This window comes from Cucurbita maxima, unplaced genomic scaffold (genome assembly GCF_002738345.1).
Source record: "Cucurbita maxima cultivar Rimu unplaced genomic scaffold, Cmax_1.0 Cma_Scf00014, whole genome shotgun sequence".
NCBI lineage: Eukaryota > Viridiplantae > Streptophyta > Magnoliopsida > Cucurbitales > Cucurbitaceae > Cucurbita > Cucurbita maxima.
In genome coordinates this window covers 4,002,175-4,015,509 of record NW_019272030.1, presented here as the reverse complement: position 1 = coordinate 4,015,509, position 13,335 = coordinate 4,002,175, and the positions used below count along the sequence as shown (strand labels likewise).

Below are 13,335 nucleotides of genomic sequence, written 5' to 3'. Positions count from 1 at the left end.
AAAAAAAAAAAAAAAAAAAAAAAAAAAAAAAAAAAAAAAAAAAAAAAAAAAAAAAAAAAAAACGAAACAGAAAAAGAAAAATCCTCGTTATTACCGAGCAAGCAATATAAGTATCATGCAAACTGCTTAAAGTACGATTCCGAACACAAATAACACGCAGAAAGATAATGATCGCGATGAACAATGAGACTCACGTAGAATCGCCAAGAACGTTTAGGATACGATCCTCAGCTACAAAGAAGAATCCATTTGCTTAAATCTGAAACGCTTCTTTTCCTGAATCAGCAATAAGAAGAAAAGACGAAATCCACAAATGGAAAGGAGTTGGGGAGGAGGATAACAAGAAGTTAAAAGAAAAAACGAAGATGAGCAACGGCGAGAAGTTGGAGAATAGGGAAAGAGATGGAAAAAAACCAGTAGGGTTTTGGGAATGGGCTTGGTGTGGAGAGAACGGCGAGAGGGAAAAAGGGAAGGCCGGGAGAAAATTTCGGAGTGGAGAGAACGGCGAGAGGAAAACAGGGCAACCGATTCCGGTAAGAATGGCTGCTCGGCGCCCGTTCGAACAGATCCAGTTTGCTTCAAAGCTGGAATGAAACGGCAGTGAGACATCGAGCTGGGCTGCGCCATTGTTGTTGGTTCGTTTTTCCATTTTTTTCGCGGGAATTTGGCCTGGATAATTTATTTTATAAATATAATCGATCACATTTTATTTATTTATTTTTCTATTTTATAAATCCTTTTCTTATGAATAAAATATTTATATTTAAACAAAAATCTAATTTATAATTTTTTAATATTTTAACAAAATAAACATGGTTGAGTCAACCTGACCCTATTAACTTTCTTGTGACCATGTGTTATAAACTAGAGGAGCTCACATAGACTACAGCGTTCAAAATAGATATTATATGAAAAGGTATTGTTGATAAAACGTATAAATTTGACAACTACAATAGAATGTAGTTGAAAGTTGGGTCCGAATAAATTTGGTCTATATTCGACATTGAAAAAGAAACACGAGATTACTATCAAGTAACGATAAAACATGTAGGGCCTACGAGTTTGGTTTGAAATTCAAAATTTTAAAATCCACCACCTGTTCTTTCCTTATAAATCTTACATTTCAATTTCAAACATTACAAATCTATAAATTATTTATTTAGAGAATAACAATTCAAACATAAAAATAATCCATATTTTGTTGGGTAGATTAATAGTAAAAACGGACGGCGGTAAAAATATCCAGCCTCATAAATGCAAGCTCCCAACTGTCCTTTAAATGCATTTACTCCCTCGCTTTTGGAGCCAATTTTTTTTACCACAACTCCTCATTATTGTATCAATACTAAAAATAAAATTACAAAGGCAGAATCTATAAAATTGAAAGTTTACGATCAGATTTAATTCTAGATATATAATATAAATCGGTCAAATTTTATTTTTTTTTAAATATTTTAAAAAATTATTAACAAATTACAAACAGCAGGGTTAAATTTGTAAATTCAGTAAAAGGAGAAGAAACGGAAGGGCAAAAAGGACATTAACGGTGAATACGCACCGTGAAAGACGCGTGGAGATGCATGGCGGTAAAAAATTGACTCGTCTTCCAGGTTTCGATCCCACGCCCAAAAGTGGCTCCGTTCTCCAACTACCATTCTCTCTTTTTTTAAAAAATAAAAATTGTATATTTAATATGAATTTCTTAAAAATATCTATTTTTTTTAAATCTCATATTTTAAAATTTAAATATTTGAGTTTAAATTGGGGTTTGATGTTGTTAGTGTAATAAAATTTTTAAATTACATTTTAAAAAATATATTAAAATTATGCTATTTGTAAATACCACTTATTAACGGTTTAACTAAATTTCAGAAAGAAAATAATAATTTATTTCAATAGTCTAACCTTCCTTTTACAGCATTGTAGCAAAATTTGGCTTTTTTCTCCTTTTTCCCTACTTTTTCAGTTTTTTCTTTACTTTTTTTTTTTTATTTTTTCTTTATCATTCCTTATTTGTATGTAACCAAAAGTATTTATTTAATAGGTATATTGACACTAAATGAAAATAATTATAATTACAACCACATATGAAGAGATGAATAATAAAGTGACGCATTAATTAACCATATAGATTAAGACCATATTTATATTTATTTGTTTGAAAAATGTCTTTTAGCTAAAAATAAATATAATGACGTTTGAAATTATGAATTAAATTTGTAAGTGTATATAGTAGAAGATGAGGACGGATGTAGCCAACTCGATTAGTGAATTGATTGGACGAAATAATAGAAACTAAATTTTAATTATTATAATGTGACGGGTGATTAAATTGTTACATTGGGAATAAAAATTAAATTTAATTTAAAAAAGAAAAGACTCTTGACTGGGATGTAAAATAAAAAAATGAACGGTTCAGATGTAATGGGGAAATTTGAGCCGAGCCTGACCTGGTTTTGGGAGTCCGAGGCTAAAAACGAACCAGAGCTTCGGGTGTCGAACCTAAAGCGGCATTTTTGCAACCGAGTTTGTTGAAAACATAATGTTAATTAGCATTATTTTAATGCCTAATTTACTGTTTTCATCGCTTTATCTTCGGCTTTGATGTCTGTAGAGACCAGTTTCTCACTCTTTCTGCAGCACTTGAGAAATGTTCAGAGAGAGAGAGAGAGAGAGAGTTTTCAGTGAGAGAAGGCTTGGAGCTACAGAGAGGGATAGAGAGAGAGAGAGAGAGAGAGAGAGAGAGAGTTAGGGACATTGGAAATTATCGTGGGTTTTGATGGTTGATGAAGAACTGCAATCTCACCTCAAAGGAGAGATAGAGAGGCAAGAAAGTTCCGGGCCTTCAATTGTGCTCTTTGGATACTCCTCCAAGAACAGAATTCTCCAGCACCTAAGTTTTTGCGTAGTTATAATTCTGTTGCTCAGATCACACCTCCCAGCTCGCCACTGTGTTCCTTAGCTCGCTTTGCCTTGTGGGTTTTCGTTTATTTTCTTCCCCTAAATTAATCTAATTGTGAAGACTATACGGTTCCTCTTTGAAATTAGCTAACGAATTGTTATACTTTGTTGGCGGCTTTTGATTTTGTTCACTTATTGGGGGTTTATGATGTTCGTCACTGGAGATACGCGCCAATTTTAGGGTTCTTGAGCTAAATTTTCGGGTCTTGGTTTTGAAGCACTAGGATTTGGCTGCACAATTTATTGTCCACGGGATTTCTCTGCAATTCATGATTTGTTTTTTCTGCAAGTGGTGTTAGCTTCGATTATTATTATTTTTTTTTGTTCTACCTGTGGAGTTTCGTCAATCATGTGTCACTGCGTGGTTGCTTGTCCCTTCTTATTTGGGACTTTCTGTGACTTCTAGATCACTAAGCGTTTTTATCTTCAAGTTTTCTTTTACCGAAGAAGAACGTGCATTCAAATGCGTTTAGGACGCTGCTCAAATGGATGCTGACCTTCTTTCATATTCGGGTCAAGTTTCTTACTAGTGTGTTTACTTGATTTAATCTTATAGTGATTTTTCCCCTACTTGTTGGGCATTAGGACTGCGATGCATTTGGTGGCTGTAGCTTTAAGCATTCCTGGTCAAGAAGTAGAAGACAGTTACAGGACTCCAGATAATAAAAATTAGATAAGCGCTGCCTTCAATTGCATGTCTTGAATGGCGATCTGTTTATGTTCATTTGAGATCATCATGTTAGAAAACTGCACGTGATCATCCAAGTTTCAATGCGAAAAAACTGTAACATTACTCTACAAGGTACCCAATGGTCTCTACCTTTCTCTTGATAGTTCTAATAGTATAAAGCTTTCTTGTCATTCTTGTCTTTACTCCTTCCCCACTTGATATATCGATGCTGGGTTCGTTTAGCGTATTTGAAACAACCATGGCTGTTTTGACTGTATAAGGTTTTGATTTGCAGATTCTGTGGGAGGATACCCGAGAAAAAATTTGACTGTGTCATTAGGCAGAAACTTTGCACCACTGGCTTCAAGACCTGGTTTCTGCAGTGACACCTTGGAAGGCCAACCATTGAATACGAATGGCTATATGTTTGGAGGGCAAAATTTCCAAACAGAGCACGCTCAGCAAGCATTCCTGGGTGAAACGACTGGCTATGATCCACATGTCTTGATGCTGAGAGGCTTGTCCGTCCTAAAATCACATCAAGAATATGCACCAGTAGACAGTCCAACCCTGACAACTAATTCTGAGAGGTCTGAAATAACTGAATCGTCAACGGATTTCAACTTTCTCGGAGGATCGCAGCAGCTTGTGAGGGGTCAGCAACAATTAGACACTTCTCAATTTCAATTGATGCAGCAGTCTACATATAATGACGTGCAGTTACTGCAGCAGCAAATGATGTTCAAGCAGATGCAAGATATTCATAGGCAGCAGCAGCAGCAACTTCAGCAATTTGGTGATGCAAGGCAGCAGGGTTCTCAAAATCAGATCTCTGCTTTCCCTAGACAGTCTACAGGGGGTCAATATCCATCCTTTATTAATGGAACATCTCTCTCTGATTCATCAGAAATGTTCATGAACAGGACATATCTAGGTGCATCTTCTGCAGCGCAAGGAGTATACAACCAACTAATGTTTTCGCCCGAGAAAGGCCAATCTTTTCACTCGACAGTGTTGGTTCCACAGCAGCTTGATGAATCTAATAATAGATCTCCTAACTACAGTGGAGGAGGTAGCATGGGTCAATATTCTCAGCTCCAGGGAATGGATCGTGATTCTTGCAGTTTGTTGACAAAGGCTAGTGGTCATTGCCTGAAGCCTACTTTGCAGCCTGTAGCTTTCAGTAGCTCCTCTATGGGTAATATAAATACTGTTTCTGCAGGCCAAACGGGCAGATTTAAACAAGGCTTTGAAGGGAAAATTTTATTTGACCAAATTCCAAATCAAGGTTTGGATGCCAGAATGAGATCAGATATCATCCAGCAGAAGAATTATTCACAAACAAATGGATCGTTTCCTGAATTTCAAGGAGAGCAAGATGGAACTGGTTGGCTTGGTACCACACAGCAAAAAGTCACCCAACTGGATGCATCTCAGTATTTTGTTCCCCTGGATCCGATTGAACAAAAAATTTTATATAATATGGATCAAAATATGTGGGACACTTCTTTGGGAAAATGTACAAATGTCAGCAATGGAAGTTTTGAAAATAACCCAGTACATTCAGATTATTCAAATGCACTTCCTTCTATTCATAGTGGGAGCTGGAGTGCTCTCATGCAGTCAGCTGTAGCCGAGGCTTCTAGTAGTGATACTGGGATACAGGAGGAATGGAGTGGATTGACTTTTCAGAATACAGAACTGTCAACTGAAAATCAGCATTCAAACATAGTGGATAGTAAAAAGGAGCAATCTGCTTGGTATGAAAACAGCATGCAAAGTGCATCTTCTTTAAGTTCAAGGCCATATGCAAACTTCAACGGTTCTGGTATGAGTTCTAGCTTTCCTGGGTTTCAGCAATCAGGCATCCAACCATCTTTTGAGCAAACAGAACATCAAAATCCTTCTGAAAAAACTGGTGAATGGTTAGACACTACGAGTGCACAAAAGCGACTTGGTGACCAATCTCAACATGCTCAACCACACGAGCACTTAAACAAGAGCTTGGCAAGTCAGTTGTATGAGCAGCCTGAATATGACAGACCACATCAGCAGATAACAGCTTCTCATGATAATGTTAATCGACCACATGGGAAACGACAAGGTAGGATTAATCATTTGGTAGTGTTTGATTGAGATATAGTTGCATCGATTAAAACTATTGTCCATGCCATTATCTTGCAAAACTAGTCAATGAAGTCCCACACAATGGAAGGGATCATAATGATCTTAGGCACCTTAAAAATATGAAGCTTGTTAACATCTCCATGAACAGCTAGGAAAATGATGTCATGAGAGAAAAGAACAGTCAGATAAGCGATGATTCTAATGTTCTACAAAATTCTTTTGATAAAGCAGGTGACTCATTTATTGACAAGCTTCTGCTGAAAAGTAACTCCCGTGACCACTACATGTTGAAACAATTAAGCTCTCAAGGGCAGGGTCATTTTCAGCAGTCATTTTTTGATGTTCCTTCCAACGCTGTGAACTTGGAGAAGGTGGTTTGTTATCCCAATCTATATTTCAATTATTGTATTGTGACCTTCCTAATGTTGCGTGTAATTATTTATCTTTACAGGGGCAGTTAACTGGTTTCCAGAGAAATTTAAATTCTTCAGATGGTACTCCTAGGGGCCATCTGGATGCATCTACCAACTTCGGCAAACCAACGGGCTCAAATGGCCAAACTCCATACAAACAAACAAGGTAGTTATGTTAAGAAAAGACAATGTCAACTCCACCTGGGAGGTTGAATCATTGAGCCAAAGCTTTTTATTTAACCTATATGTTGTTGGTCTCTTCATTATTGCTTGACCAAGTGTTATCACACTTTCATTTTATTTTAAACATGTACTCATAACTTTATATCCATGAACTTTTGCAGTGAAAATGTGAATGGGCATCTTCAAAATGTCGACCATTGTAAGGACAATAGTGCCATCCCCCATTATGGCTCTATTGGCTCTAGTCCCTTGTCTATGATGTCTCAGGCAGTGTTTCCAAATCCATCTGTTTCTCAAAATCACAATCAGTCCACATCTCAAGGATTTCCTATGAGATTGCTTCATCCATCTCAACAGCTATCATATTCAAATAAGATCTCTTCATCTCGAGGCCTACCTCAATTATCAAGCAATCCGGATACAAGTCCGGTTATTTCTGACTTAGCTCCCCCATCTCCTATTCAGTCTATGCCTCCAGATGAGTCATCACAAAATGTGCATTGGGATGAAAATTCGCATTGTTTGGGAGAGGCAGAAGCTGCTACTTCATTATTCCTGCCGCCCCATTTTGTAACAGATGAAAATCAAGGGCAATTCGTTTCTGGTGCACTTGCATCACGTTTGTCTCCAAAGGCTTCATTGCCAAGTACTGCTTCTAGATATCCACAATATGGCCAACCTTCCTCTCATGATACATCTCGACACATCGACAGGAATATGAGTGGAAAACAGTATCCGGTTTTTGAGGCGCTGCCTCCCTCTCAGTCTTTATCTATGTCAAGAATAGACCAACAGGGTGGGTTGTTGGCAAGGCAGCAAAATGTTTGGTTAAATAACACAAGCCAGCAACATAATGCAACTTCATTGGCTCCACTGGGATTCAACGATCAATCTTCTAAAAAATGTGGACTCCAATTACTGGAATCTGACATGATTCCTACAAATTCACTGAATTATGACCATGAGGATGAGGTACCAGAGCAGAGGACTAAGTCGGATGTATATAATACTTTACTGGCTGATGGAATGGCAAGGAAGATTACTAGTACAGCTGCGTTTCCCTCTGGCTTATTACTGGCCCATCCACATCAGCAAGATCTAAATAGAGTACAAATGGAGGAAAATAATTTAACCACCTGTGAAAGGGATTTTCCATTTGATAACTTTTCTAAATTGCCTCATGTTGTTGGTCAACAATACTCGCTTCAAAAAGTTCAACCAATGAAGAATGTGGAGACTGAGCCAAAGGGAGTTCAAGATGCACAACAGGTAACTATTATGTCAAAAGAGAATTTAACAAGAGAAGATTCGAAGCATGGACAAGGTTTTGCATACGAGATCAACCCATTGCTATCTGAAAATAGAAAAATGCTAAACCTGTTTGCAAGGGGAGGAAGAGAAGATTATAATGTGAAATCTTTGTCTGAGAATCCACCAAATGCATGTTCAAGGGGTTTTACTTCAGACGGCCAAAGTGAGGCTGTGAATGACTTTAATAGAAAAAATATGGAAGGTAATGATGAAGAAAATTCTCAGATGAATCCACTTTCTGCGTCTTCCTGGTTTAAGTTCAGAAATGGGCAGATGCCTTCAATGTACAATGAGCTGCTTCCAAAGCAACCTGGTGGAAACTTCTCTCTCTCGAAGCCTTCGGAAATTTTTTGCAAACTGTCAACTCTGGATGGAACAGATTCTGCAGATGTTAATCGGAGTGGTGGAGTTTGGTCGGCTGCTGCTGCAACCACGGTGCCAACTGACATAACAGGCCCTTACGAATCGCCTTCTATTGTCACTGTTAAAACTGCGAACACGTTGAGACCTAAAAAACGTAAATTTGACTCATCTGAGTTTCAACCATGGCATCTAGAAGTCCAAGGTTCTCAAAGGATTGTGAATATCAGGTATTTAGCGATCAAAGTAAAGAGGGGATATTTCTTTTAATCTTGACTTTTAGTTGAAATGATATTCTCTTTTTACAATCAACATTTATTTTATCTAAGACCATGTGTTTGTCTGGTTGTTGTTAATGTCTAGAATATGTTGCTTGCAGTGTGGCAGAACAAGACTGGGCAGAAACCACAAACCGGCTGACAGAAAAAGTATTCCCATTAAAACTAAAAGATCAAAAACTCTGTTTAAAATTTTAAATATGAAGTTGCTGACCTATTTTTTTCTCCTTTAAATTTCAGATGGTAAATGAAGTTGAGATGGTTGAAGATGGATATGTGATGCTTCGATCGAAGAGAAGGCTTATAACAACAACACGGCTGTTGCAGCAGTTACTTTGTCCTGCACCATCATCCATTCTCTCAGCAGATGCCTCTTCCTTCCATGATAGCGTGATATACTTTATCTTAAGAGCATCATTAGGGGATACATGCAGCCTGATGTGTGGTCAAAGAAATGATTTTCATGTCTCAACACTTGATAACAGAAATGTGTATGTGTCCTTTCCATACTTGTTGCTAGCAACTGTTTACATTTTGATTTTCCCAATTGTGAAAGTAGGAGTAGAACATCATGTCATTACTTTGCGTTTGTATAAATAACATTTTCTCTGCTCTTATATTTTTTTAGAAGCAGAGTATAATCTTATTCCTTTTCACTTTATTTCTTTGGATTAATTATCTCGAATGTGTAAATTACATGAAAGATTTAATTAGTTTTTGGGCAGCTTTTGTAAAAACTTTCTGTGGGTAACTTTCAGAATGTCTGACGAACGTGAAACTGTAAAACCTACTGGCGATAAGTACATAGAGACTACTGTGGAAAGATTCTACGCCCAAGCCGGGAAACTGGAAAGTGACTTGCAAAGGTATGCACATACGGTTTTGTTTTCACATAGCTTTTAGTCGTTTTTTACTTATACATCTAGATTCATTGTAATATCATGCTCACTAATCGTGCTTAAAACCTTCTAATAATTGCTAGAAGAATAGAAATATGCAGTTTGCAACCTACAAAACATCATTTATAATCTTCTGAGTTATGGCACTTGCCGTGCAGATTGGACAGGACAGCCTCCATGGTGGACTTGATGGTTGAATGTCAAGAGTTGGAACGATTTTCTGTCATTAATCGTTTTGCAAGGTTTCACATTCGTCAAGTAGAACTCTCTGGAAATGCTTCTTCAAAATCATATCCCCAAAGATATGTCACTGCACACCCCATTCCTAATTATCTTCCAGAGGGTGTACAATGCCTTTCACTGTAGTAATTAGTTAATTGGTTACCCACAGCTAATTCCCTGGTCATCTACATACAAACCATATCCTGCCCCTACTTTTTTACTACAATCTCTGGCATTGACATGATGTGGTACTGTAGAAGAAAGAGGATACAAGAATAGGTTCATATCTTAGCAGCTCTGATAATTGAGGCCATTCGTTCTTTTGTCGAATCAAGGCCAAACCGTTGCTTATTTTGATGTAGTACATAGTGGTATCATGTATCATGTAAATTTTCATGAATATCTCAGGTGAACAAGTCGTTCCGAAGCGAACGATTCAGAGAGGATGATGTGTTGGGTATGGATATTGCATATCGTTTTAATACATAAATTAGAGAAACTAGCCTGCCAATTTATTGGTAAGCTTATTAGTCATGCTTTGCAGTTTTTCTTCTACTGTGCCACTTTTTATAGGTTTATTATTTCAAAGAACTGGGGAAATCAGTATGGAAGTTTGCATCAAGAAGACCAAGCGAATAGAATAAACCAAAAAGGTTAAAGTTATGGCTTTAAAAACTCCCTTTCTTTGTATTTTTCTGTTTATTTTCTTTCCTTTTCATTGGTCACGTGTAAGCTTGTGTCCACCTTCACCATCACTTGTTCATTTATTGGGAAACACAAACATTGACTGTTTCCCAAGTGCCAAAAGGGAACACATTTATGAAGGAATAAAGGACAAGAAGAAGATATTCTTCTTGCATTCCTAAATATATTATTATTGTCATTATTTGTAAAAGGTTCTTTTTGGTGGGAAAGATTCTGATTGGCTGGTTGACTGAAAGCAGCTAACTATGTCTGTCAGTATCTGATTGAACTCATGGTTTGGTGATGTGAGAGGAAAGCTGATATCATATCATTGTCAAAGACAGTCAGAAGGAATAACTCTGGATTGATGAAACAAATCCCAAACCATGTCCAATCCTGATCTTTTCTGCATGAATATTATAATAAATGTTCCTTCCAGGTGTGTGGGGGCTGTTTGTTTGTACAAGGAAGCTTACTCACCTTTGCCGACAAAGTTAGTGGATGTGTTTTCTTCAATTTATGTTCTTTCATGTCCAAGATTCCTTTGACACTAATTTTCCTCATTCTTTGAAGTTGGACCAGTTCTTCAAGTACACAAAGTTGCACAATGCCCTCTGCCACCAATTCATCTGACTTTGCTGCCTGTGATGCTGCTGCTGCTGCCCTTCAGCCTTCCGAGACTGTTGGTACTAATGACTTTCTGATGCCCTGTTTTCACCTCTTAAACATTTGATTTTCTTGAACAGTTTGACCTTTCTTTCAAAAACTAATCAATAAATGTAGATTGCTTCTGTATGACATAGAACGCCATGAAAAAATCCAAGGTAATTTTTTTTTTTTAGTTCGCTGAAAAAATACTGTTCATTTATTTACGATTATATTTTATTGGCATCACAGTCAGAAAGTTATAAGTTGGGGGCATCAGAAACATGTGTTTTGTCTGATGCATCTTCACCAAAAATCACGGTTCACTTGTCAAAACATGTTTTTGATGCCTTCCAATTTATGACATTCGAACAAAGATTTATTAAGGATTATTGAGAGAAACAATTTTTAGATGATCTTGAGTTGAGTTTGAACAAGGAAAACATCCGCACAAATTATTAAACGATAATTTTAAATTTATTTACTTATAGAATTGAATTAAGTGAGTTTAATTATAACATGGAGAAATTGATTTTTTTTCGACGTGTATTAATTCGAACACAATTAAATATTATATTTTTATGGTCTCGTATGACATGATATATATTTACTAAGATGCATTGGGACTACAAAAAGAAGTTAAAAGTTTGTATTTTGTAGGAAGGCTTAAACACCCTCAAAATTTGATTGAAATTTAAACCATTCGAGGAGTTATAATGCGTGGTATCATTTCATCCCACATTGGTAAAGTTAGAATTAATCACCTTGTTTACAAGGAGCATTTGAATCCTTGACAGTCGGCGAGGTGGAAAGCGTGGGCTTGTGACCCAAACGGGGGCAATAAAAGGGGTGAAGAGAGTGGGGGTTTGGGCCTAGAAGAGAAGACAGACCTAAGCATAATAAACATATCAATCATCATCATCATCATCTCCTTGCTTCGCCCATCTAACAAGTCGAGCGAAGTTGAGGGCAGAAGGAGCATCAGCCCCTTCCCAACACCTCCCTATGTCCTCCGCAAGAGCTCTGCTTCGACCCTTCGTCTCTTCATTCCCTGCGACTAACTCCACCTTCTTCTTGATTTCCCAACGACTTACAACCCCATTCACTTCCCTTTCAAACCCAATTCCCACCTTCCAAATCTCAGTCACGTATTTCATGTTCAGAAAATGGTCTCCCACGTACGGCCAACAGACAAACGGCAACCCACTGCTCACCCCTTCGATTACAGAGTTCCACCCACAGTGGCTCATAAAAACCCCTACAGAAGGGTGGTTCAGCACCTTTTGCTGCGACACCCAACTCACTATTTTCCCTTTCTTCCCTTTAAAACCCGCTGGCAATTGGTGCTCCGTTCCCTGCCGCACCACCCACAAGAACGGCCGCTCCGTAAGCTCCATCCCCATCGCGATCTCCTCAAACTGTTCCCGGCTGAAGGCGGTGCTACTCCCAAATCCCATGTACACAACCGACCCTGCCGGTTGCTGGTCTAGCCAATGGATGCAGGAGTCGTCTTCTTTCCATAACTGCCCTGCCTCCGTCGCAATGAGTGGGCCGATCGTTAGAAGCTTGGGGTTGAGTGAAACAACTTGTGGCTCCAGTACGTGAGGCGCTATCAAAATGTACCATTTCGCGTAATGGCACCCTCGCTGGACTCTAACCAAGTGATCGAACAAAATCTTTTGCGAGTTCTTGAATGGAACGCGCCGCCAAGGAAGGTCACTAGTGTGGATCATTGAGGGAGTTCCCAGTGATTCCAACTCGATTGTCTTTTCCTCTACCGGAATCCCTTCTGGGGTCATGATGCCACTTTCAATAAGTTCGTTGAGGCTGAGATTCAAAACAGAGTGAGCGGCTGTGAAAGGCGTGAAAATGGCTCCTTTCACGCCCAAACTGGCAGCGATTTCGAGGACCCAACCCATCGACATATCGACAATGGCACAAGCGAGGCCGCCGTCCTGCTCCGTGTTCATCTTGGCAAGCAATTTCTCAAACTGTGGCTTTAAATTGTTCATTGTATCCACGAACAGCTTGTGTATGTCGTCTCTGTTTTCGTGGAGAGGAAACCCATCAGGGAGACCCAAGAGCTCAACGTTTGGGCCAAGGATTTGGTCCATGTTTTGGCCCATGGCTGTCAGTAGCTTACTGTGAATGAAATGTGTGTTGATCATCGTGATTTTGATGCCTTGCTTTGCCAGCCCTTTGGAAATGTGCATTAGAGGGTTAACGTGGCCTTGTGCAGGAAATGGAATCACGACTACTCGTCCACCCTTCTTCTCCGCCATTATTGTTGTTCTTCGAAGCTCTGGGGTTTCTCTGTTATCATTATTCACGATCTCTCTCAGCTTATATACAGGAGAGGGAAGGGAGGGAAGCATGTTTGTGTGACCCATTTTCAAGGGATAAGAACTGAAACAAAACTAATTAAAAGTTCAAAATAATAATAAACAAAGGATTAATTATTGAGACAGTGAAGTAAATCACGCTTTTGTTGTGAAGCGTAAACTAATCTTCACATTCATAACGTGGGCCATACAACAACAACAACAACAACATCAACAAAAAAAAAAAAAAAAAAAAAAAAA

General features: G+C 38.3%; 4 protein-coding genes across 6 annotated transcripts in view; 2 read left to right on the top strand and 2 right to left on the bottom strand.

Annotated features, from left to right (window-relative positions):
* The window catches only part of LOC111489581, a 2,353-nt gene extending 1,705 nt beyond the window's left edge, over positions 1-648 (bottom strand). For all 3 annotated transcript variants that reach the window (XM_023137886.1, XM_023137888.1, XM_023137889.1), the window contains exon 1: positions 195-648. The gene's annotated coding sequence lies outside the window, so the exon portion shown is untranslated. The remainder of the gene's footprint in view (positions 1-194) is intronic.
* A 1,931-nt stretch (positions 649-2,579) lies between these two features.
* LOC111489508 lies at positions 2,580-9,926 on the top strand. Its single transcript, XM_023137760.1, has 10 exons — positions 2,580-2,975; positions 3,547-3,763; positions 3,927-5,735; positions 5,990-6,129; positions 6,210-6,337; positions 6,516-8,255; positions 8,405-8,453; positions 8,544-8,794; positions 9,062-9,169; positions 9,361-9,926. The coding sequence occupies exons 2-10, from the start codon at positions 3,733-3,735 to the stop codon at positions 9,566-9,568; spliced, it is 4,464 nt and encodes a 1,487-aa protein (XP_022993528.1). The 5' UTR covers positions 2,580-2,975; positions 3,547-3,732; the 3' UTR covers positions 9,569-9,926.
* On the top strand, positions 9,810-11,135 carry LOC111489610. The gene is made up of 4 exons (XM_023137930.1): positions 9,810-9,881; positions 9,969-10,077; positions 10,548-10,601; positions 10,682-11,135. Exons 1-4 carry the CDS (start codon positions 9,870-9,872, stop codon positions 10,810-10,812), a joined length of 306 nt encoding a protein of 101 aa, XP_022993698.1. The 5' UTR covers positions 9,810-9,869; the 3' UTR covers positions 10,813-11,135.
* A 346-nt stretch (positions 11,136-11,481) lies between these two features.
* Positions 11,482-13,226, bottom strand: LOC111489539 (UDP-glycosyltransferase 83A1-like). The gene has a single exon (XM_023137820.1). The coding sequence runs from the start codon at positions 13,141-13,143 to the stop codon at positions 11,662-11,664; it is 1,482 nt and encodes a 493-aa protein (XP_022993588.1). The 5' UTR covers positions 13,144-13,226; the 3' UTR covers positions 11,482-11,661.
* Between the last annotated feature and the right edge of the window lie 109 nt (positions 13,227-13,335).

Excerpts from the sequence above, each read along its gene's own strand:
- LOC111489508 (XM_023137760.1), top strand. The coding sequence starts at position 3,733 with ATGCGAAAAAACTGTAACATTACTCTACAAG. Across the intron at positions 5,736-5,989 it reads ACCACATGGGAAACGACAAG|GTGACTCATTTATTGACAAG; the intron begins GTAGGATTAATC and ends TTGATAAAGCAG. Across the intron at positions 9,170-9,360 it reads CTGGAAAGTGACTTGCAAAG|ATTGGACAGGACAGCCTCCA; the intron begins GTATGCACATAC and ends CTTGCCGTGCAG.
- LOC111489610 (XM_023137930.1), top strand. Across the intron at positions 10,078-10,547 it reads GAATAGAATAAACCAAAAAG|GTGTGTGGGGGCTGTTTGTT; the intron begins GTTAAAGTTATG and ends TGTTCCTTCCAG. Across the intron at positions 10,602-10,681 it reads TACTCACCTTTGCCGACAAA|TTGGACCAGTTCTTCAAGTA; the intron begins GTTAGTGGATGT and ends CATTCTTTGAAG.
- LOC111489539 (XM_023137820.1), bottom strand. The coding sequence starts at position 13,143 with ATGGGTCACACAAACATGCTTCCCTCCCTTCCCTCTCCTGTATATAAG.